This window comes from Hipposideros armiger, unplaced genomic scaffold, assembly GCF_001890085.2.
Source record: "Hipposideros armiger isolate ML-2016 unplaced genomic scaffold, ASM189008v1 scaffold_321, whole genome shotgun sequence".
NCBI lineage: Eukaryota > Metazoa > Chordata > Mammalia > Chiroptera > Hipposideridae > Hipposideros > Hipposideros armiger.
This window is the reverse complement of record NW_017731671.1, coordinates 1,153,533-1,175,761: the sequence shown is the minus strand read 5'-3', so window position 1 is coordinate 1,175,761 and position 22,229 is coordinate 1,153,533. Positions and strand designations below refer to the sequence as shown.

Below are 22,229 nucleotides of genomic sequence, written 5' to 3'. Positions count from 1 at the left end.
AATGGGAACCCCATGGGCAAAGCCTACAAAACACAATAAGGCAGTCTCAGTCATGACCTCGCTGTGTTATACTCACTTTACAAAGCACCATCACGTAATTCACAACACTCCTGTGCTGAGAGCAGGGTGAGTTTTATCATTTAAATTTTACAGAGGACGTGGCCAAAATAATGAGAACTAATAAGTGGCAGAGCAGAGATCTGAACCCAGTTTTTGTGGCCAAGTTCATTTTTTACCAACCACACCACTGTCTCTTACAAATTCATACTTTCTTTTAAAAAAAATTGCCTTAGAGCAATGAATTCAAGCTTTTTTAGTGTGGTAACATACCTTTTTCTCTCATATCACAACTTACAAGGGCTATATTTCTTAAATTTATCTTTATGGGAAAAAATTGTTTAATTTTTTGAGATAGTTTTTAGGAAAGCTGAGGTGCCAAAACTCAATGGCTGAGTAATGCTAGTTTCAGCACAGGCCCCTTAGGTTTTTGCAATAAACCATTTGCCTGATTTCCCCAGACTCAGTAGGGAACTAAGGACTTGTCCACGCTGTTGCCAAATCCAGCTTCCAGCCCTCCTTGACATTCCAGTGGAGTATTTGCCAGAGATCAACACTGGGCAGGTCCAAAGATGACAGGAGACAGAAAACGAGTACTTTCCTTTTAAGGAATGATAGGCTAGCTAACAATTCTATGAAATAGTCTTTATTTGCAAAGGCTGTTTAAGAATGCTATATTCACAGGGCTGGCTGAGTGGCGCATTGGTTAAGAGTTGGCTTGGGACGCCAGCTCTGAGCAGCAGGGCCCCGGTTCAGATCCCACATGTGGGCCAGTGACGCTGTGCCCTCTACAGCTAAGATTGTGAACAACTGCTCTACCTGGAGCTGGGCTGCTGTGAGTCGCTGGCGACCGCATAGGCGGCAGTGGGGCTGGCAGGCAGCTGGCGTGAGCTTTCGTGAGCTGCTGTAAGCGGCCGTCCAATGGCCAGTGAGTGACTGCCTCACCTGAGAAGAGGGCAATGAGAATACCAACATGGGCCAGTAAAGTGACGTCCTCCACAGCTAGACTGAGAAAACAAGAGGACAGCAACTTGTCTGTTACCCTTCCCTGATTCCCCAATGCTGTTCCCTCGCCCAATTCCCCAATAAAATCTTTTTTTTTTTAAAGAATGCTATATACACATTTAGCCTCCATTAGACAAAAGGGAGAAAGGAAAATGCCAAATTCTGTTTCTTAGGATGGCACCCAAGGCAAGGCTCCTCTCAATTTACGCCACATGAAAGGTGGATGGAACCAGATGTATTATTCAGCCAAACACCGTGCAGGTGGGAAAAAACAGCCTCTGCCTCATGACGAAGAGTGAATGAATTACAAGATACTAAAACCAAGGGAAGCAGTGTGGATCTCTTGTTGAAGTTACATGTCAGGAGCACCTTTTCTCCGTGAAGTTTAATGAACTGTACATGTGTGCAGATGTTGAATTATGTGCCCTATTATTGGGGATCCACTCACCACTGTGTGGTCTGCTTCCTGCACCAGAACCACAACTCCAGGGGGGCAGCCTGTCCTGCTCACCACTGGATTCCCAGTACACAGTAGGGTGCTGGAAAAGTATGAAACCTGGATGAGAAACAAAAGTATTTTGCAAATACTTATTTCCTCCAGGTTATCACTCAAGAAATGAAGCTTTCTAAGTGTGAAGTATCAGTGTATTATTTTACCCTTTTTTTCTTGAAAGAAATAAATTTATTTAAGGAACTATGGGGTGAATCCTGCTGAGATGTTGTATTTCTGCATTATTTATTTAAAAATATACTTGGACTGTACTCTTAGAACTGGCACTATCCTAATTAAAACTTTTAAAGACAGCTGTCCTATTCAAGTTTAAAACCATGGGAGAGATATAACACTTTCCCATAGTTTTGAATGTCTCAGTGCCCTAGAGCTACAGCAATGAAAGGCTAGATCACTAGGGAATGGAAACGGCCTTCATGGATGGCTCGTCTCCTTCCCAAGCTCACATGTGGCCAGTTACAACTATTCAATATGAGCTTGTCATTTCCTAAGAAACTCCTTGTGGGGATTAAGGACAGGGGACCTGCAGGAATTCCCAAAGATTGCTTCAAACGCCTCCTTCCACTCTGTCCTGGACTAGGATGGTCCTTAACCACAATTTCTGGTCCACTGTAGAAGAGGAAGTCCCAATAGCACAAGTATAAAAGAACCTGTAGAACCAAGTAAGGCATCAGGATCTGAAAGGGCAGGTCAAACGTGGCTTTTCTAAGGCCAAAGGGCCTTGTTATATGAGAAGATATAGAGGGCCTCGTTTTCATACATCAAAACACGCATTTCTCTTTTGACTTTTGTCCAAGTAAATGAGACAAAAGTCTCATGACAAGTGGAAGCAGAGGTTAGATACCTTTAGAATGGCGAGGTAAATCCTGGATGGATGTGATATCTTGAAATCTGGGCCAGACACTCAGCTGTTTCTTCTTGAGCTTAGACTTTTCTTGAAGGCAAATTACCACCCATACTCACCACTTAAACCATTCCCACCCTATCCCCCCCCAACCAGAAACTTGGCCTTAAGAACTTCTCTGTACACAGCACTTAATGATTAAAGGTAAGGACAAGGTCACAGCAGATCCAGAATGGAAAAACCAAATTCTGTTTTGACTTCTAGTTACGTTCAGAATTAGCTCACTTTGATTGTGTCCACTAGACCGTATCTCTAATAATGAACATATAATACCTATGAAATTTAGTATTTAAAAAATGTTACAATGACTCATTTCTGTTCTAGTTGGGGTCTGGAACAGAAAAAGGACATTAGCTATAAACTAAGGACTTTACTTAATAATGTACCATATTGGCTCATTAATTGTGACATCAGTACCACACCAATGTAAAATGTCAATAATAATAGGGTTAACCAAGTATCGGGTATATGGGAACTCTCTGGATTATCTTTGCAATTTTTTTGCAAATCTAAAACTATTCTAAAATATAAAGTTTAAAGAAAAATTGCATTAAAAATTGAAAAAATACACAAAAGCAAAAAAATCACCTTAAACTCATTATCTATGAAACCACATTTTTCATTACAGAGCTTTTTAAACTGTTACTTTTTCCTATTTATTTCTTATGACTCATATGACTCATTTCTCCTTCTCTGGTTGGTTCAAGTTCAGGGTATCCTCTCTTCCATGGCAGGCAAACCAAAAAACAGCAGCATCAAGTCTCAGCCTACTCTCTGACTGAGCACTGAGAGGAAGGTTGGTAAACCCTCCTGGGCTCAAAGGAAAATGACATTTTCTGAGTACCTGCTTTGTGTCAGACCCTATGCGATGCAACTTCAGTCACTTAACCTTCACATCCATCCAGGATTTATGTTGCCATTCTGAAGGTATCTAACCTCGGTGCTTCCACTTGTCATCAGGCTCTCCTGATTATCAATTAAAACCTGCCATCAGCTAAGGGAGGATGAGGCAGTAGTGCCCAGGTGTCTGACTGCAGCTGAGCAGAAGCCAGTTGTCCGTTTGCCCAGGCTTTGATTTCTAGATGGTTCAGATCCTGGAGTTTGCATCACTGATTAACTGAATTCAACCTAATCGTCGAGAAAGCGTGAGTGTTCTCTCTTCTCAACCTGCAGCCCACCCAAATGACTCTAATTAAAATGCCAAATGGGAAAATAATAAAATTGCATTTAAGAGTATACCACAAGTATATAAAAATAACAGAATGGAAGAGGAAAAAAACACAACAAACCCACCCAAATAGCTGAGGAAGAAAATCACCAAATCTCCAATCATGAGTTCAGAAGTCTAACAGAATTGTCAGAACAAGACTGTTAAGATCTTATTTCCTTATTTTCTATGGTATCCAATAACCCCAGTGTGTCTATGTAATATAAATTCTCAGATTACAGATACACTGATAGCTGCCTTCTCTTAAGTAGCACATACTAGAGTAGACAGAATGCTTCATCAGAGCCCAGGGACTTAATTCCTTGTGCCAGACCTGTTTTAAATATCCCTTCAAGATTCTCATGAGGAATAATATCAAATTGTTTCTGGAGGAGTTGAAATGTCATATGGCTCCAGGCCATCCACACTTGCTTGCTACACAGAACTGTATTTAAATTTGGTTTTAAGGATTGCCTCTGCTTTCCAATAGGTTGAGTTCATCTGCAACCTTTGATTAGACACAACTGGAGGTGATTCAGCCTCTCTTCCTCACAACAGCCCCATTCCTGACAATTAGGTAGTCTTCTGGGCTTCTGCTTGACCTGAAGGGTTGGGTTGGGGGAAAAATCACAAACTCATAGCAGCTCCAATGTCTGGGCCCAAACCAGCCTCAGACTCTCAACAATGGGTACTGGTCTCAGTTGTGTCTCTTGGGGCAACAGATGATTATCTGTGAGGAAGTCATTCTTCCTCACAAGTATTTGAAGAACTGATGAGTTTTCTTCTACAGGATAAAGGGCCCTAAGATTCCTCCACTATGCCTCATACAACAAGGTCTTCTTTGGAGGTTGGCTCTCTAGTGTATCTGTTCCTCAAACTGGGTGTCCAAAGTTGAACATAATGCCATGAGTGTGGAACAGCAAGACAGGTGGGTTTTCTGGACACATACCTTTAATACATCCTAAAACTGTCTTATCTCACTGGCAACCACTTCTGGTTTATACGGAGTTTAAGGTAAACTTATTCACATTTATCTTCATTTTTTCTTCTTGGTTTTGGCATATCATTTGGGTCTATTTAGGTTAGATGAAATCTCATCAAATAAATGTATTGGTTAATTCTCCTAGTTTTGTGTCATCTGCAAATCTGATAAAGAAGTTTTCTTCTTTTTATCTATGGTGAAAAACTACGTAGAGACGGCTAATGTTCTGTGGCATAACACTCGTGCTCTCCTTCCGGGTATCTTCTTTGGCTATAGTTGGTTCAATCAACTATCAATCTGTGAATCCAGGATTAAAGTCTATCCAATGCCTCGATGAAATAAATATACCCTACTGGCATTTCCTCGATATACAAAAAGCCTTATCAAAAAAATGAAGCAAGGTGGGGCACAACTTGAGCTGAGTAAGCCTGAAGATTATATCAGTTTCTTTATTGTAGCTCCAAATTTCATTACTTATTCTTGCCAGACATAACTGAAGTTAGGGTATCCAACCATACCGAATCATTGAGTCTGGGTTACTTTGCTAGGCCCAGACCAAGTTCACCTTCAGATGAGGACCAGGAACTTGTTCACTACCTCACAATCAAGTGAACATGTGAAAAGGACTAGACTAGCCGAGAAATATGCCGTGAAAGAAGAGAGAGCAAACTATGAGCTATATTTATTATGCAGGTTGGTATTGCTGTAAAAATCACTGTCCAACTACAATGCAATTTATTTCTGCATTGTAAACCTTGAGAAGTGTGAAAGCACCGTGGAAAGAAAAGTGCTGTATTAATTTAAGGTAGCAATTCTTGAGGTAAAATAAGGCACTAGAGTTAACAGTTTTCATGACTCGGCAATAAAAGTTAACACAGCCAACAATGATTTTTTGTTTAATTCTCTTCCAACTCTACAGACATAATTCTGCTTTCACCTTCATTACACTTTCATATGGTTTTAACAGGGGATATACCTCCTCTTGTAAGAATCTCTGTACCTGCCAAAGACAAAAGAAAATACTAAGATATAAATTTTGATAATCTTTTTTTCAATGTCAGTTTATATTACTGAGATTTAATTTGATAAAACTTCTACTCCACCACTGAGCTTATCTTTCCTAACTTCCTGTCAGAAATCTCCCCTTAAGACAAAGGCAGTTCAACCCACCATGCCTACAGATGCTATCTGGCGCAGCTGTGTTTTCAGTGGCTCTCACCATTCTCCATCCAGACACCCAAGCTAAAATCATCACTGCTTTTTCCCTCCTCTTCACTCAGCCAGCTACCAAGTGATTAACCGTCTCAGTAGCCCTCAAATCTACCCCGTCTGTATCCTCCCTGCCTTGGCTCAAAGCCCTCACCATCGGCTACTTCACCCATTACAGCAGCCTCCTTATTGGTTTCCCTACCTGCAGTTTAAGTCTTTCAAATCCAAAGCACCAGAGTGATTGGAATATAAATAAGAAATTCATGCCTGTCTTCAACTTTAAATCTAGTAACTACTCCTGGGGCATTTGATATGCTGGCAAATGATTGTAGTTTCTCTCTCCCAAGTTGGATGTCTATGTATTTGCCATCTCCTCTCAGCCTGGTGTTCCCAGACTAACTTCTACTTGTCCTTCAGATTCAGCTCTATGTCATGTCTTCCAAGAAGTCTTTCCCAAATTCTACTCTTCTAGGGTTGTCTCCTCCTTTGTGATCCCCCAAAAGATGTGCTTCCCTCGATTCCTGCATGTACCACTTGATATTATAATCAATCAACTATTTACAAGTCTTCACTACTAAGTTTTAAGCTTCCTGAAGATAATGATTATCTACACCTCTTTAAAGCCCAATTATTAAACACAGTACCTTAACACATACTGAGCACTTAGTCTGCACTTGATAAATGTTTTTGAATTAACTCTTACAGTCTCCAAAAGGCCAAGAGGAAAAATGACAAACATTTACTGAATACTTACTATGCACCAAGCACTATGCTAGGTCTTTCAATCTCACATAACTCTATGAGATGTGTAGTTTTTATCCTGTCAGCCAGTAAGTGCTAGAAGTCTGAACTGAACCTAGATCTACCTGACGATAAAACCCAATCTTTGTCTATTATACCACATTCTCTAGAGCAAAAGAAAATTCAGAGAGATCCACATAGGAAATACTTAATGCAGCTCAAAACACCAAAACTTTACAGTTTAGCCAGCAACCTGCTCTGAATTCTTTCTACCTAGCCCCATTCTCATCATTCCTCCTATGAAGTAGAAACCTTACAGTACTCCAGGTTCCAAGAGAGGGCACTTGGGGACGACTGCAGCTCCACGAAAGGGTTCTGATGCTTACCTGTTGGGCCGCACGCCCGGTGAAAGAAGAAGGATCTAGTAAACGGTCCAACTGGGAGTGAATGGGACTGAAGTAGGCATCGGTGAGGATCCGCTCTATGAGGTCATTGTCACCCCCTTCCTGCTTGACCACAGCAGCTGCCTGCTGGGAAAGCACTCTAATTTTCTCATGGCAATCCTGGGAAGACAGTGAGGTATTGTTGGTTCATGGTGAACAGGGCATTTGAACATCTTGGTAAGTCACGTGACACTTGATACCCATGCCGTCTATGGCTGGTACGAAAAGCCCCTCCAGGCTGAGGAGGTTCCCTTCACAGTCCGACTCCACCAAGATCTTGACTCTCTGACCACATGCTAGGACAAATCTGAAGATGCCGACTTCATGCTGGCTCCTCTAAAGCCTCTTCAACTCTCTGCTCTTGCGTCCTGCCTACTTCCCATCATTTCCTATGGAAATTCAGGCCTAACGCCTTCATTAAGAGTGGCCCTTTTCTACAAATAATTAAGGGATTCACTTTTAATAAACTGAGTTTACCACAAGAAGCCTATTCTACGGCAGGATATCATCACTGTCATACCAGTACAGTGACTGACGGTAATGACAGAAATGCCCTCCTTCATCCATTCTTCTTCAGGACTAAAGGTGCGCCCTCTATTTATCCAGGAGCACGAGGATTACAAACCTGGCGGTTACCACCAGCTTTCACCATGGCCATGATGATGTTCTCCGTGGCCATGAAAGGCAGCTCTTGCCGAATGCGCCGCTCGATTACCTAGGAGAATGAATGAAGGGCCAAGCGAGATGCCTCAAGGTTACAAAGTCATACACACAGTAAGATATCAACTACAGCAGCAAAATGCACATCAGGGACACAAGCTACCATCATTATCAAAAAAGCAGAGTGGATTGCTTTATTCTATACTGTATTTTTTTCAGTTTTCTTAGTAATCCAGAGTATTATTTTGATTTTAAAAAGAAATACTGATATAAGTAAAATTTTAAAAGCTGCTTCATGGGAATGATTCCTGAAACCTCGAGCTATTAAATTTCAGTGCCCAATGCAAGAGCTGAGTGCATGATGGAAATGAACCCATCTGCCTCAGGTAGTTAAAAACAGGCAAAGGGAACAGTCTCCTCTGCCAGTCTCACCAGACCTGATGATTCATGCTGGTGGACAGTTTAAGCCAATTCAAAGTACTTTTTTCCCTTTTCTAGAAACCTGTCTATGAGTCCACATAGGTAGTTCCCTAGGGCTTATGAGTTCTGGCTGGGAAGAACTCCTACTGGACCAGAATACAGCTCCCCCAGCATACTCACTCCAGAGCAGGAAAAAGTTACACTCCCCTTCTAAAATTCCAGCCCCTCTCTAATGGTTTGCTTTTTAATTGAGGCCTCTTACTTTGGGGTACACCACCAATCCTTCAGAAATGTTCTGCAACGTATTCAATATAGTATCTGCAGTAAGAAATGCTTCGGCCAAACAGATACGTCTAGAAAACAAACAGCAAATCCAGTTATCTCTTTAAACAAATAACAGTTGTAGTGACATGTAGGGTGTGTCCCAAGGAGCAGCCCTATTGACTCCTCATGCCATATGTACTATGTGGACAACTTGCTTCAATCTCCAATATCCTGATGGCCCTCAAGTCTATCACCTCTTGTCCAGACCACTTGCCTGCGCGCCAGATCACAGACCCAATCAGAGAGCTCCATCTGGTTGATCCACAGGTACCTCAAACCCAAAACTAAATTCAGCCACTTTTCCATTGCCTTCTGCTCGCCATCTCAAAACTGCTCTTCTTCCTCTCCCTGTGGCTGTTGCCTCAGTAAATGGCACCAGCACCCCATCACCAATCTTAATACTTACGCCAGCCAGCCTGCAAGGCCGGCCAATCTGCCACTGATTTTATATCCAGATCCTTCCTCTCCATTCACGTGGCCACTGTGCCAGTGTGGACTTGGATTTTAAAAGTAGCCTCCTAACTTGTTCTGACCAGATTTATGTCCCCTTAGTGCTGATTCTCCAAATTGTTGCAGGGTGTTTTGGCAGGCACATATGATTAAGTCATTTATGTCTTATTGCCATAGATAAACCCTGAATTACGCACAGATCCCAGAGAACTAGTTTTAACTATATATCCTTCTCTACTCAAGAAATCTTAGTACAATGCAAGCAAACCAGTATAATGTGAATCTGCTTTAAATAAGTATATATTATACATAAAGTAGAAAACCATGTGCTTGTTGGTGCCTTATTCGCAGCTACAAATTACTTCTGACCCACCTCATAACTCATCATCAACATGTCACTGGGCCAGGACACCACAGCTGACATCTGTCTGCCTTCAGAACATTATTTAAACTCCTTTTTAGGGCCTATAATGACCTTCATAACTTGGTTATGACTCCCGATCGTGTCCCATCTCATCTCTTGTCACACAGACTTCAGTCCCCAGTGCTATCTGACTATTAGTAACTCTGTAAACTGTTCGTTTTCCTGCCTTTGGGCCTTTATACATGCTCCCAATTTTGTCTTGTCTTTTTAAAATGCCTATTTATTTCTTAAGTCTTAAGCATCACCTCTACTATAAAGCTTTCTCTGACTCCTCCACTACTCCCTCCTCTGCTCCCACAAAGAGTGCCTTGTACAAACTTTGAACCTAACACTTATCACACTGTTCTGTTCTTTCCTCCCTGCTAGGCTCCAGGCTCCTTGGGGGAAAGGAGGAAATACAGAAATACTCAGAACATCCTTCTGCTTCCAGGCCCCCCACTTTGGTCCTCCCAGCAACCTACTGTTTGCAACATCCCCATTCCACTTACCGATTGGCACTATCATCCAGCGTGCGTTCAAACCACTGCACAGAAGCTGTTTGCAGCGGGTCCATGATGAGGGCCATCAGGTGCCGGGCAAGGCTGCAGCACCGCTCTGAGCGCATAGGGTTCCGCTTGTACGGCATTGCACTGGAGCCTGCCCAAGTACAAGGACAAGAAACAAAGGCAGAAAGACTTCAGAGGGTAGCGAGGGCCCAAGCATGCTTCCAGGTGAGCTATTAACACATGCCCGCAAGCCTCTCAGCACCTCGTGGTGCGCCCAGGTCGTCACACCCACTCACCGATCTGTTGTTTTTCAAAGGGTTCCTCCATCTCCTTGAGGTTTGCCAGGAGTCGTATGTCGGTGCAAATCTGGGGAAAAGCAGGGGCATGGGCATCACCCCGTACTCTTGGGATGCAGGAGTCTGGGGACAGGGACAAGACTGATGGAGACAGCCGTTTAGGTGTGCTGCTGCTGAGCCTAAAGAGCTCATCTCCTCCATCAACACGTCCCAAGAGCTCTGGGAGAGCTGGGATGACAAAGTCAAGGAGCATGGAAATGTATTTGTGACACTGTTTAACACACCATGGAAAGACAATAGCAAGATGAACTTTAACGAGAATACCACAACTAGTCTTTCCCCCTTTAACACATCTTAATTTAAGAAGCTTCATTTATGGGCCCCAAATTGTTAAAAATCTCTTAAAAATTGTCATCTCTTGAGCAAAACAAGTAAAAGTCTGAGGCTGATCCAGTCTGTCTGTCATGTCCAAACTCCCCCTCCCCCCCGCCACCTCCGCACCCCACAAGCTACCACCACTCACCTTGTGCACTGATGCCCCCAAGCTAGCCAGCACAGACAGCACCTCAATGTCCACTTTTCGTGTATAAGTCTGCCCTGTGATGATGAAAGCTCTAGAACATAAAAGAGCCTTAAGTAGAACTATTTCAAACTATGACTGTGTCAAACAAATGAGCAAAAACAGACCCTAAGCAAAAGCTTAGTCTCAATGGTGTACATGTCACATTCAGCCCAGAGGAGCTCACTGATAACTGGCTCCTGGAGCAAACTGTTCTTCTACCCTTTTCACTATTGCCCAGGCAGCTGTCCTGACCCAAGAAGGAAATATGGTCCACATGCCATGTCCTGCTGCAGCCTGATGGGAGTGCCTGGAAGAAGGAGCCATAGTGGAGCCCGGCGGCCCTCAAAGGAAATGGTCAGATATAGACCAAGCCATTGGAGGCCCTCAATAAAGAAAACAAAGACAGCAACAAAATGGGTAAAGCTATTCTAAAAAAAATTCTCAGAAGTAAATAGTTTCCTTTTTTCTTATAGATTGTAAGAAAACAGAATCTAGGCTATAAGAAAATAAAACCCAGGCAAGAGATGGAAGGAAATGGGTGAAAGAACAGACAGAAAAAGCCACAAAGATTAAGGTCAAATATAGAGATATACGGAACACAGGCCTTCCATCACTTAATAGGGAGGCCAACACTATTCCCATTTACTTACCTCTTAAATCCTGCCTTTTCTGTCACCATCTTGTCAAGCTGCTCTACCTTGGGAAGAAAAGACATCCCTATAGTAATCCAAGTGTGTCGAGTATGAGACTGTCTCAACCTGCACAGGTTGCGACCCACTGTACCCCTTTCCAGTCCAAAGGCTCCACTCATTCCGAGACCAATCTCCTACCACCCCGGAGGTCAGCTTTGTCTCTGGTGCTCCGCCTCAGAGCTTGTGTCCCCCAGGTCGCTTTCAGAATACCTTCTGGTCATCTCCCTCGAAGAGCTGCAGGAAGCTGGCCTGAGTGCCGGTGGTGCCTTTCACTCCACGGAAGCGCAGGTCATCTCGGACACGCTTCAAGTTCTGGAGATCCATGCACAGATCCTGAATCCAAAGACAGCAACGTTTCCCAACCGTGGTCAGCTGAGCAGGCCTGAAAACCACCCAAAAAGAACACAGGGCAGTCTCAAACCAAGGACTTGCTTCATAAAAGCTTCACTGCTTCCTCTAATCATCACTGTCACCTCAGGAAATAATTAGTGAGAGGAGAAACCGTATAGACAAAACAGGAGCTAAAAAGTTTGAGCAAATAATAATTAAGGAGATTCTGTGTCATTTATAAATACTCAAAGATTATAAAGCTAAAGGGCTCCTAGCATAGTTCTTTCATCATCATCAACAGGCAATATAGGCAGAGACAATGTCTATTTTATTCATCTCCAGACTTTGGTAAGAAATATACACTCATGTAACAAATATTTGCCAAGTATCTAATGTGTTCTTGGTTTTGGAAATACAACGAAGAACAAAACAGACAACGTCCCTGTCCAATGAAGCTCATGTTATAGTATAAACAAACAAACAAGGTAACTGTTGATGTTTTATAAAAAATATGAAGAAAATGAGGGTGAGGACAATGGAGAATGATACTCTAGACTAACAGTCAAGGCCTTCATGAGGGGTCAAGATCCGATGAGGAGCCGGCCATGCTGTGTACAACAGCCCCAAACACACCTAACCAAAGGACTCTAACGTGACAGCTAATGCCTTTGTTTCCAGTCCAAAGTCTAAATCAATTCATTGAAGGTCTGTTTCTCAACATAAAACATAATTATGAATAAACTGCAATAACACCGAGTTCTAACAGATGTTCTGGCCATCCCAGATAGAATCTCTCTAAATGCTAATGACATTAATAGCTGGCGACATCAAGGAACACCACCAGAAGAGTCTGCTTGTATAGCAGACACACAACAAGCTACCATATATCCCCAAATTAATCTCATGGTAGTTTTCCTTGTTAACAGATTATTGGTATAAGCAAAGAAATAAATGAATTTGCAAGGATCTATTCACGGCAATATTCAGGCACAAGGGAAACAACCCAAATATCAACTTATGAATGGACAAAATCTGGTATATCCATTTAATGGAACATTATTCAGCCGTGTAAGGAAATGAAGTACTTATACATATTACAATATGGATGAACACTGACAACAATGTGCTAAGTTAAAGAAGCCAGTCAAAAGCAGGTGAATATTGTAGGATTCTATTTAAATAAAATGTCCAGAAGAGGCAAATCCACAGACATAAAGTAGATTAGTGATTACCAGAGGCTAGGGAATGGGGGAATGAGTGACTGCTGATGGGTACAGGATTTTTTGTGGGGTGATGGAACTATTCTGAAATTATACACTGGTGATGACTGCATAACTCTGTAAATATACTAAACCCGCTCAATTGAGCACTTAAAAGGGGTGAATTTTATAGTATGTGAATTATATCTCAGTAAAGCTGTTTCTTTTTTCTTGCAGGGACCGACACACTGAGGTGATGCCTACACATCCACACCATTTTCTGAGTTCCTAATGCTGCTAACAGGGCAGCAGATATCTCTCATTACGCTATGCACAGAGAATACTGGAATGCCTGTGTTCCTGGCACTCTCCATCAGGTGCAGGAGAGGAGGAGGAGCTGCAACACAGGTAATGCTAAGTGTACAGGGAGACAGCAGAAGGAAGCATCTGTCCTGGCCAAGCCAGGACACTGAGCACTGACTCCTTCACAGGAACAATGTCTCAGGTTTCTACCAATAAATGCAGGCCCTAACCTCTAGGAAGACAAAACTTAGCCTAGGCTTTCCTAAGTTATAGGAGATGACATTCTTGTTGCCACAGCAATACCCCATCAAAACATAAGGCAGATGCTAATACATAACTACTCGAATATCATTACTTGAAACCTGCCACTAGCATTCCAAAAATAACATCATCAGCTTTTAAAAAGTTTTATTTGAAAAATAAATACATAAAAAGGGTTTTATTTAGTAATCATAAAAATACTTGCATTTTAAAAATTAAAAAAATAGTAGAGAAAAAATTTAATTACTCTATTATCTCATTGATTACCAGAGTAATCAATATTTATAGCTTGGTATAATTTCTTCCAATCTTTGTGCAATTTACATGCTGTCTTTTTCCCATAACATTAATCTAAGCACATTTCCATATTAGTCTTACCAGCATCATTTTAGTAGCTGCACATTATTCTACCCTGTGGAACACAGCAGTATATACCTTATTTAATTATTTTTATTGTGGGACAGATAGTTTCCAATGCTTACTATCATAAGTAATACGAGATTCTCTAGAATGGAATTATTAAATAAAGAAGTATGAATACTTTCTAAGGCTCTTAATACATATTGCCCAATGCTTCCCACATGAACTATTATTATTTACTCTCTCACCAGTATAGCTTTTAAGGTAGGTATCAAGTTCATTCCTCATAAGCATCCCAAGGTATCTGCTTAAACTATGTTTTGAGATTCTTCATTTCAAGGTTTCTGTGCAGAAGGGAGAACTGAAGGAATAAATGAAAGCCAGGTGCAAACAAACAAGCCCAGGTCCCAAGAAGTAATCATATCACTTACTGGAAATGTGTGAAACCTAAGGTGGGAAGATCGGCTTGTTCCTTAGCAAAGTCAGCAAGCCGGGAGATCACTCTGGCAAGCTGTAAGAGAGGCCATGTGGTACAGAGAAAGTGAATTCAGGTTGAGTTCATTACATAATCAGGAACAGAACTTTTAGACAATTTAATATAGAATTAGACCTCCAGTTCATGGAAGGAAGGGGCACTCTTTTTCATCTTTGTATCCTATTAACTAAAAGTGCCTTAAAGACCTCATAGCAACGAACGTTCAAAAATGGAGCTGACTACCTAAAGTCATGAACTTTTTCTGCACAATGTTAAGACCACTGACATGCTCATGCAGAAAAACAGTACAAAATCATAAATCTGACCCACATATTCCAGCAACATGCTGCTTGTTACACTTCCCTTATTTAAAAGGCTAGCCTTTAAAAAGCATCCACTTACAGTGTTTGAACCCAAAAAGAGACAATTAGTTTTACAGATTAGATATAGGATCATTCGCCTGAGTAAATGATCATCTACTTGGATTTACATTGTGTTGATTTACTCCTAAGTGGTGCCCATCCTCTATGGGCTGGTAGGAAATTTCTGCCAACTCCTTACCTTTGGCAAAAGCAGGTCAAATGCATTTCTAAGAATAATCAGGTCCTGCAAAGGAAAATGCAATGGTCTTATATTAAATAGCTTTGTCCAAACATTATTACATAACACGTTTTGGCCATCACAACTCGGTTACTCAGCTAGCCACCTATTTCACTATCACTATTAGCAACCCACAGTGCAAGCCAGAAGATGCTAATGGGAGTTATTTTTCTTTGGTTACTGTCTTAAATGCCCACCAATTTAGAGTGTGGTACTGTTGGAATCTACAACAAAAACTTCACACTCATAAAGCCCAATTTACATGGTATCTAAAAATGACTGGAAAATAGTTAGGGGGCAAACCCCATCCTGAATACTGTGAACATGTCCAGGTCAACAAGGTTTGTATTTTCCCAGAAATGCGTGCTTGAATCTCCGAGAAGCTTCCAAGGGGCACACTCTATTAGTTTCCTCTCCTTTTTTCCTGCCTATCATTGCTAACAAAAAAAGACATGAACCGGAACATCAAGGCTGAAGAAATTTAAAGCTCTTCTTGAGGGAGATAAGAGATGTATTTCAGGTAAGTCCTACACATGCTTATATGAGACAGTAACTGTTGAGCCCAACTACACATAGGGTACTTTAAAAAAGTATATTCCACGTAAGACGACTGTTCTTGCATTATTTGACTCATCAATTACACATAGATGCCTTTAATTACGTACCACTTAAAAATCAGTGGCTTCTTTCTGAACTAGAAGTGTATCTGGAATCTAACTTCTGGTCCCACAGGTGCACTGTGATTAAGAGCACCATTTTGGAGACATTCTACCTGGGCTTGTGTCGTTTCTAGCTGTGTCACCTTAGGCAAGTTCTTCAACCTCTCTTTAAGTTTCCTCAGCTGTAGAGATGGGGATAATAAAGCCAGACTCCAAAGACTACATAGTCTGATTCCACTGATGAAATTTCTAGAAAAGGTAAAACTGTAAAGACAGAAAGCAGGTCGGTGATTCTCTGGGTCTGGAAACAGGAGTGGGGACTGACTGCAAACAGGCAAGAGGCAGCTTCTTGGGGTGAGGGATGTGCTCTAAAACTGGCGTGTGGTGAAGGTTGAACAACTGCATCAATTTACTAAAACTCATTAGACTGTACATTTAAAATGGGTAAATTTATGGTATGTAAACTATATACTTCAATAAAGCTGTCTAAACACTGAGATAATAGCATCTATCACTTATGGGTGCCATGAAGAGTAAGTGAAGTAATAAAGTGCTCAGAATAGTGCCAGGTCCCTAATAAACTCTTAGGAAAATACGTGTCACTTTTTCATGTTTAACTATAAAATGCTTTTGCTACTTAAAGGTTTCATTTAAGAATTATAATGCAATCCTTTTCTCTTTTTAGAAGTCATAGCAGAATCATAAAGGGCTTGGGAAAGAAAATCCCTTTGGAAAATTACCTTAGCCACTAACATGCTAAGACTTCGGCTTATGTCTAGCATACCGATGTATCTGCAGGTCTTATTTTATGGGGGTCTTACGGGCTTATAGTTTAGAATGGAGGGATACCAAAAGCAGAAAATTACAGAGCGTTAAGATACCCCTAAAACTAAAGATCTATGAGTCACTCCGTAAAACTGGACAAAAACCAAATAAATTTTCTAAATGCATTATAAAGATTGAGTGCTAAGTGGAAACAAAACCCAGGCTCTTACTGTATTGTCTCCAACATAGCAAGAGGTGGCACCAAGATGAATAATGCCGGCAGCTTTTGGACAGCAGTGGCCAAACGTGTGGACATGAGCCATCACATCATGTCGTAACTGTTTCTCTTCGTCAGCTGCCATCTTGAAGTCAATGTTGTCCAGGTTTGATTTCATCTCCTGGATTTGTTCATCTGTGATAGGCAAGCCCAATGTCTGCAAAACACACAAAATAAAATAACTTCACGTGTCACAATTATTTGAATTGAGGTGACACTGAGGAAAAAATTAGTTCATGTTAGCATTTATGCCCTGTCTCCCAATTTTTTAATTAAAATTTGGGGCAATTAAAAGTGCATGGGGAGGAGGGGACGATTTTCTTGATTAATCTTGATAAATTATATTCTAGGTAAACTCCAACATATACAACAACAATGTAATCCTGATCTTTGTTCCCTCTGCCCCTACATCTTGCTCACTCCCTCACATATTCTGGTCTCTGGACTCAAATGTCATCTCTCCAGAGAAATAGATCTCTTTCTTGACTCACCATGAGACGTCCTTCTGTGTCTCTCTATCCTTTTAGCCTGGTTTTATTTAGGGCACTTATCACCACATGACATTTTTATAAATGTATTAGCCCATCCCTCCCTTTAGAATGGATACTCCATGAGAAGCGTGTGTTGTTGTATTTACTGCTTACTCATTAGTGCTCGGCACATAAGCACCCAAAGTGTGGGATCCAAGCTACAGCTTTACATTTGACCCAGATGGATTTACTCAGATAATCTAAAATTACGGATACCATAAGTAGTTTTGCCAAGAAATTAGGTACAGAAATTCAATGTAACTGAAAGCAATTCCAGGAGATAATGACGAGAAAATAAACACATCAACCTCTTACATTCATCCATCACTGGAAAAATCAGGCTGGCAAAAAAGAGCTGGCAGCCCACAGGCAGCTCAGAACCCTGAATCCAAGCGGTGAACATATATATACATACATATATATACATATACATATATATATACACACACACACACACACACACACACACACACACACACATTGGTGAAATTTATTCAAACCTCACTTGAACTCGCAAGCCCTGGCCATGGGGAGGATCCTACATCTTAGAACTATCTAGTCCAAGATGGTAACTACTGGCCATATGTGGCTATCTACATTTAAATTAATTAAAAGTAAAAAGTAAAAATTCAGTTCCTCAGTCACACTAGCCACATTTCAAGTGCTCAGTAGCCACATGTGGCAGAGCTGCCTTGGATCTTTAAGCCAGTAGCTAGGACCTCTCAGGGCTCCTCCCTGAGCTAAGCAGCAGGGGGCAGAGTGGTCAAACAGCTTCCTACCCCCAAGCAAAGGTCCCCCTCATTTTCTGCACTCCTCCTAATCTCTCATTCCTCAATTTTTTGCTTAACTACTAAGTTATTGTGTAATTTATGCTGCTAATTTTGACATCCTAACTAAATAGATAATCCAAATGCAGGAGATTATATTCAAATTGTATGCGTTTCAGGCAATATGCAGGCTGGGCAAAGGATATTCAGACACATATTCAGACGGCTCTATATTTAGATTCCAGCTTGATGCCATTTACTAGCTACGATGCCCCTGGCAAAGTCTCCGAATGCCACTACCCTAACCTATTTAATGAAGTATCAAATGAAACAGAAAAGTGTACATGTTAATACATAATAAACCATAAGACACTATTAATGTCCTCTTCTACTGTCCATTGTTATCTGAGCCAACAGTTTATGAATCTCTCTGTGCCTCCATTCCACCATATATAAAACCTCTGTAAAACAGTACTTACTTTATGGGTTGTTTTGAGGATTAATGAGTTATTAATATGTAAAGTGTTAAAACAGTGCCATGCATATAGTAGACACTACAGAAATGTCTGCTATCATGTCACCATTTTCTTAAGCACAGAGACAGGGAGGGGAAAACTAAGATGAAAGTTTCCTTTTTCAGAGTTCCACTGTACCATGGTCCCAGTCACCTTCTCAAGATTGTTTTGGTGTTTACTCATGCCATTTCAGAGGACACTGCCATCTTGCTTGTGGCATTTTCCTTTGAAACTATAGCTCTCTGGATCACCTTCAGTTCCTTCAACTTTTCTGGGAAGGCCCCTCTGATGCTATTTCTGAAACTGTTGGGCTGAATAGCTCTACATGCAGTTCTTATCAAAGAAACCACAAATCCCTTCTAATTAACCCCTACTCTGTCCCTCCTCAGAGGCAAAATGGGGACAAGTGAAGTGGAAAGTGGCCTAGAAAACACGGATTTTGTAGTAGTGACAGTCCTGTCACTCACTACAGAGGCACCCTGGAAGCACTCATGCTCTGCGTTGAACCCCTCATTCGCATCCCAGTTCCGCTCTTAATAGCTGGGTGGCCCAGAGCACATAATGCACTTGGTTACTAACGAGGCTTGGTTTTCTCCTCTCTAATGTGAGAAAAGCATCACCTACGAGGTATGATAAAAAAAATAGTGTTTAAATATTAAAAAATTTATTGCAGTAAAAGACACATTGCCATTAATCCACTCACTTTGAACACACTTGCTTCATCATTCTTGCCACTTTCTGAGGCAGTTCTGGAAGTCCTCTTTCATGAATGTCTTTAGTTGCGCTGTTGAGTCTGCCTCCATGTCCTGAATTGATTCAAAACGTTTACCTTTCATGGTCATTTTGACTTTGGAGAAGAGCCAGAAGTCACACAGTGCCAGATCCAGTGATTAAGGTGGATGAGGACACACCATGTTTTTATTTGACAGAAATTGCCATATCAGAAGTAATGTGTGACACGAAGCCTTTGATCACAAAATATGGTGAATGCTGCTGCCGAGTGCCATCCAACAGAAAGGCAGGGACCTTCAATGTGGGAAGCGGTGCATTGGATCTTAGTAACAGTGTGTGACAAGTTTCACCTTGTTCAGTGCAGTCAGTCGGATGTGAGCTACGGTTGAGAGAAGGTGTGTTTTCAAGTGTGCTGCAAATCATCCTCCATCATGACAATGCTCTGTGTCACACATCACTTCTAGTACAATTTCTGTCAAATAAAAACATGATGGTGTGTCCTCATCCACTTTATTCACTGGATCTGGCACCAAGTGACTTCTGGCTCTTCCCCAAAGTCAAAAAGATTCAGGACCATCGAGGCAGCCATGACAGCACAACTAAATACATTCACGAAAGAGGACTTCCAGGGACTGCTTCAGAAAGTAGCAAGAACGATGGCATAAGTGTGTTTGAAGTGAGGGAGAGTATTTTAAGGGGGATTAATGGCATTGTGTCTTTTACTGTAATAATGTTTTTTTATTTTAACATTCCCCATATTGTTTGATCACACCTTGTAGTTTGCAAAGACTTTATGGGTTAAATGAGAAAAGATGCATAAAGAAATTAGTGGGGCGGCCCAGTGGCTCGTAGGTTGAGTTGGCTTGGGACGCCAGCTCTGAGCAGCAGGGCCCTGGTTCGGATCCCACATGAGGGCCAGTGATGCTGTGACCTCTACAGCTAAGATGGTGAACAACAGCTCGACCTGGAGCTGGGCTGCTGTGAGTCGCCCACAATGACATAGGCTACAGTGGGGCTGACTGGCAGCTGGCGTGAGCTTTCGTGAGCTGCCGTCCAATGGTGGGCAACCGATCTGCCTCACCCAGGAAGAGCGCGATGATAATACCAACATGGGCAAGTGAAGCCACGTCCCCACAACCAGGCTGAAGAACAACAGGACAGCAACTTGTCTGTTCCCCTCCCCCAATAAAATCTTTTAAAAAAACGAAAGAAATTGGCACAACAGCACCATCACCAGCGCTCAGTGTCCGTGGTTAGTGTACTACTGCAGGAATGGCCAAGATTTAGTCCCTGAAACCATAGGCTGCACTTCTCGCCACCGCCTTCGCGTCTCTTAAGCCTGGTGACTAAAAGCATGTGAGGCAACAGGTGGCGGCTCCTGGGCCTCCTGCCCTGGCCGGGGCTCCTCACGAAAGCGAACTCCCATTCTGAAAATAGCGGGGCAGCTGTCCCGGGGCTGAGCCTGGCACGTGCTGAGGCCGACCCGCCTCCCTTCGCCCGGCCCCTCAGCCCCGTGGTCCGTTACCTGCTCGGCCTCCGCCAGCCACAACCACAGCTGCCGCCAGGTCCGGAATTTGTACCTGTCGCTAAACACAAAGCACATCTCCGGGCTGGCGTAGCGGGAAGCAAGCGGCGAGCGGTAGCTGTCATACCCGCAGGCCGCCTGCTGGCAGCCACGGTCGCCTCCCGCCGCCATACGGAACACCAGGGCGCACTACAGCGGACAGGACAGCGAGGGCGGAAGCGGAAGCCTGGAGGCTGGGACTTCCTCTGCTGGGGGCGGGACTTCCTCCGCTTGGTCCTGTTCCGGGAGCTCCCGGTGAGCAGAGCGCTCCAAGTTATGAAGGGTTTTGGCTGGTTGCTGCTGAGGCTTATCGTCTTTCTTCGTTTACAAGAAACGGGATTTGCGCTTCATAAATTACTTAACCGGTTTGTGCCCCAGTTTCCATATCTGAGAAAAATGTACATTAATACCTGCCCTTAAGACTGCTGTGAGGATTGAGTATCAGAGCGATGTCTGAGACACAAAAAGCCCTCTGTGTTTGCTGTTATTATTGTGGCCTCCCCCCGACCCCTACTGCCTGCTTGGCCCTGACCGCGGTTCTGAGGAGAAAAGAAGATGCTCGAGGGAAATCGGCATTTATTGAGTTCCTAGTGATCCCCTTGCACGGAACTGCAATAAAAATGAATTTCAGCAATTGCTGGAACTGAGACAGAAGCTGAGTGACATGCTGAGGGTCACCCAGTTAAGTGCAGCCTCCTGACTTCAGATTCTGCACTCTTGGCCATTATGCTGTATAGTTTCCAGCACCCACCATGCCGGGTCACCCCACGGCTTGGTGCAGAAGGCATTACCCCCACTCTGGAACACCTCTGTTTTCTCACTGCTGTAAGGCCCAGTCCAGAGAATGTTCCCTGATGGGCCCGTTCTCTCCTTGGTTTGCCAATAATAAAAACCCCTAACGTATCAGGCACTGCCCTGAGTGCTGTACACAAAGGACCTCATTTAATCTTTGTGATGATCCTAAGTTGTTCAGGTATTATTAAATGAAATAATACAAGCCCTTGGTGCAATGCACAGAGTAAGTGTTCTATAAATGCTAGCTAGCCATTCTTATAATCCCATTTTGCAGATGACAAAGGTATGGTCAGGCTGAGTATCTTTAGACTGCTCATGTAGAAGGGAGACAGCTAGGAGTTAATTGCAGGCAGATAGGCTCCAGACAGTTCTTAACAGTTCCAATTGTATTCTTTCCTTTGTGCTACCTTAGCAGGTACCATGCTGCTTTGAAATTTCGTTTCTGAGCTCCTCACTAAAAACGACCTTTCAGGTGAATTCCATTTTGAATTCCCAGCTTGTTTGCTGAGGTGAGCGCCCTTTCCCCATAACCATAATACTTGAGATATTAAAAAATTGCTTATTAGATCTCAAGGCTTCAAGATCTTGTCTTTGACAATAACTTCTTTTCCTGTCACCTTTCCATTTATTCCATTCACTGAAAAACCTATGGACCACCCCTATAATATTTCCCTTCCCTACCTATGAAATTTCATAGATGATGAGTGACCTCTTGGCTCCTTATA

The 22,229-nt window shown here is 42.4% G+C and overlaps 1 protein-coding gene across 1 annotated transcript; it reads right to left on the bottom strand.

Moving 5' to 3' along the window:
• Window positions 1-5,384: 5,384 nt before the first annotated feature.
• On the bottom strand, window positions 5,385-20,894 carry ADSL (adenylosuccinate lyase). The gene is made up of 13 exons (XM_019660616.1): window positions 20,671-20,894; window positions 16,555-16,758; window positions 14,862-14,906; window positions 14,257-14,336; window positions 11,583-11,754; window positions 11,331-11,377; window positions 10,642-10,732; window positions 10,119-10,188; window positions 9,826-9,973; window positions 8,402-8,492; window positions 7,685-7,774; window positions 7,003-7,179; window positions 5,385-5,666 (listed from the first exon to the last, which is right to left on the bottom strand). Exons 1-13 carry the CDS (start codon window positions 20,839-20,841, stop codon window positions 5,580-5,582), a joined length of 1,473 nt encoding a protein of 490 aa, XP_019516161.1. The 5' UTR covers window positions 20,842-20,894; the 3' UTR covers window positions 5,385-5,579.
• Window positions 20,895-22,229: the final 1,335 nt, after the last annotated feature.

What these genes read in the sequence shown, in the direction of transcription:
- ADSL (XM_019660616.1), bottom strand. Translation starts at nt 20,841, where the DNA reads ATGGCGGCGGGAGGCGACCGTGGCTGCCAGCAGGCGGCCTGCGGGTAT. An exon ending in TTGACCTGCTTTTGCCAAAG is followed by an intron (nt 14,337 to 14,861) that starts GTAAGGAGTTGG and finishes CCTCTCTTACAG; the next exon opens with CTTGCCAGAGTGATCTCCCG. An exon ending in GAAAAGGCAGGATTTAAGAG is followed by an intron (nt 10,733 to 11,330) that starts GTAAGTAAATGG and finishes TTTATGTTCTAG; the next exon opens with AGCTTTCATCATCACAGGGC.